Source organism: Corvus brachyrhynchos, unplaced genomic scaffold, assembly GCF_000691975.1.
Source record: "Corvus brachyrhynchos isolate BGI_N302 unplaced genomic scaffold, ASM69197v1 scaffold1055, whole genome shotgun sequence".
NCBI lineage: Eukaryota > Metazoa > Chordata > Aves > Passeriformes > Corvidae > Corvus > Corvus brachyrhynchos.
Window position 1 is genome coordinate 360 of NW_008237930.1, and position 2,755 is coordinate 3,114.

Here is a 2,755-nt window from a genome sequence, read left to right on the forward strand (position 1 = left end):
GGGAAATGGGGATTCCAGGGAAAAATTCCCAGTGGGAATGGAGGGAATGGGTGGGGAATGGGGATTTGGGGCCCTTAAAGGGGAGAATTCCCATTGGGAATGAAGGAAAGGAGTGGGAAATGGGGGTTTGGGGGGTTTAAAGGGGAGAATTCCCGGTGGGAATGGAGAAAAAAGGTGGGAGATGGGGATTTGGGGTCTCTAAAGGGAAGAATTCCCAGTGGGAATGGAGCTGGGTGTGTTGGGAAAGGGATTCCAGCCAAGAATTCCCATTGGGAATGAAGGGAAAAGGTGGGAAATGGGGGTTTGGGGGGTTTAAAGGGGAGAATTCCCAGTGGGAAGGGTGGGAATGGGTGGGGAATGGGGATTCCAGGGAAAAATTCCCATTGGGAATGAAGGGAAGGGTGGGAAATGGGGATTTGGGGTCCTTAAAGGGAAAAATTCCCGTCGGGAACGACAAAAATTCCCACTGGGAATGAAGGGAAAGGGGCGGGAACGGAGCTGGATGTGCGGGAAAATGGAATTCCAGGCCCTTGGAGCCAAGAATTCCCAGTAAAACCAAGGAAAAGGGCCGGGAACGGAGCTGGATGTGCGGGCAAAGGGAATTCCGGGGGAAAATTCCCGGGAAAAGTTGGGAATCGTCACCGTTTTTGAAGGCCAGGAACTCGAAGACGCTGTGGACGATGGAGACGACGATGGTGAGAGCCAGGAGGTACGGATTGGTCTCCAGGAGAGCCACCTGGAACGGGAAAAAACGGGAAAAAGTGGGAAAAAATGGGAAAAAATGGGAAAAAACGGGAAAATCCTGGGAATTCGAAAGTGAAACCAGCCCTGGGAGGGACTGGGAGCACTGGGAATGGGATTTGGGAGCACTGGGAATGGAATTGGTCTCCAGGAGAGCCACCTGGAACGGGAAAAAGTGGGAAAAAATGGGAAAAAATGGGAAAAAAAGGGAAAAAACGGGAAAATCCTGGCAATTCGGGAGAGAAACCAGCCCTGGGAGGGACTGGGAGCACTGGGAATGGGATTTGGGAGCACTGGGAATGGGGTTGGTCTCCAGGAGAGCCACCTGGAACGGGAAAAAGTGGGAAAAAATGGAAAAAAATGGGAAAAAATGGGAAAAAATGGGAAAAAATGGGAAAAAATGGGAAAAAACGGGAAAATCCCGGGAATTCGGGAGTGAAGCCAGCTCTGGGAGGGACTGGGAGCACTGGGAATGGGGTTTGGGAGCACTGGGAATGGGATTGGTCTCCAGGAGAGCCACCTGGAATGGGAAAAAATGGGAAAAAATCAGGAAAAAACCAGGAAAATATATGGGGAAAATTGGGGAAAATCGGTAAAAAAATCAAGAAAAATTGGGGGAAATCGGGGAGAAAATCGGGGAAAAAATCAGGAAAAATCAGGAAGAAATCAGGGGAAAATCAGGGGAAAATCATGGGAAAAAAAAAATCAGGAAAAATCGGGAAAAATCAGGAAAGTCAGGAAAATAAATCAGGAAAAAATCAGGAAAAATTGGGAAAAAACTGGGAAAAAATCATGAAAAAATCATGAAAAAAGCAGGGAAAAAATCGGGAAAAATCAGAAAAAAATCGGGGAAAAAATCGGGGAAAAAATCAGGAAAAAATCAGGAAAAAATCGGGGAAAAAATCAGGGAAAAATAAGGGAAAAATCATGAAAAATTGGGAAAACATCAGGAAAAATCAGGAAAAAATCAGGGAAAATTGGGAAAAAAATCAGGAAAAATTGGGAAAAAAAATCAAGAAAAAACTAGGCAAAAATCAGGAAAAAAACAGGGAAAATTGAGGAAAAAAATCAGGAAAAATCAGGAAAAAACCATGAAAAAATCAGAAAAATTGGGAAAAAATTCAGGAAAAAATCATGAAAAAATCAGGGGAAAATTGGGAAAAATTGGGTAAAAATCAGGAAAAAAATCAGGGGAAAAAATGGGAAAAATTGGGAAAAATTGGGGAAAAAAATCAGGAAAAATCGGGAAAAATCAGGAAAAATCAGGAAAAAATCACGGGAAAATTGGGTAAAAATCATGAAAAAAACCAGGGGAAACTTGGGAAAAAAATCAGGAAAAAAATCAGGGAAAAAAAAGGGAAAAATTGGAAAAAATTGGGAAAAAATCAGGAAAAATCTGGAAAAATTGGGTAAAAATCAGGAAAAAATCACGGGAAAATTGGGTAAAAATTGAGGAAAAAATCAGGGGAAAATTGGGAAAAAATCAGAAAAAAAATCAGGGGAAAAAATGGGAAAAATTAGAAAAAATTGGGAAAAAATCAGGGAAAATATCGGGGGAAAAAAAGGGAAAAAATCGGGAAAAATCGGGAAAATCAGGAAAAAATCACGGGAAAATTGGGTAAAAATCATGAAAAAACCAGGGGAAACTTGGGAAAAAAATCAGGAAAAAAATCAGGGAAAAAAAAGGGAAAAATTGGAAAAAATTGGGAAAAAATCAGGAAAAATCGGGAAAAATCAGGAAAAAATCACGGGAAAATTGGGTAAAAATCATGAAAAAAACCAGGGGAAACTTGGGAAAAAAATCAGGAAAAAAATCAGGGAAAAAAAAGGGAAAAATTAGAAAAAATTGGGAAAAAATCAGGGAAAAAATCAGGGAAAAAAAAGGGAAAAATTGGAAAAAATTGGGAAAAAATCAGGAAAAATCTGGAAAAATTGGGTAAAAATCAGGAAAAAATCACGGGAAAATTGGGTAAAAATCATGAAAACACCAGGGGAAACTTGGGAAAAAAATCAG

General features: G+C 40.8%; 1 protein-coding gene across 1 annotated transcript in view; it reads right to left on the bottom strand.

Moving 5' to 3' along the window:
* Positions 1 to 642: 642 nt before the first annotated feature.
* Positions 643 to 2,755, bottom strand: part of LOC108446508 — a gene marked incomplete at its 3' end in the record, with an annotated part of 27,534 nt that continues 25,421 nt past the window's right edge. Inside the window, exon 8 of the mRNA XM_017733330.1 lies at positions 643 to 736. Within this exon, the coding sequence (XP_017588819.1) occupies positions 643 to 736 (94 nt within the window). The remainder of the gene's footprint in view (positions 737 to 2,755) is intronic.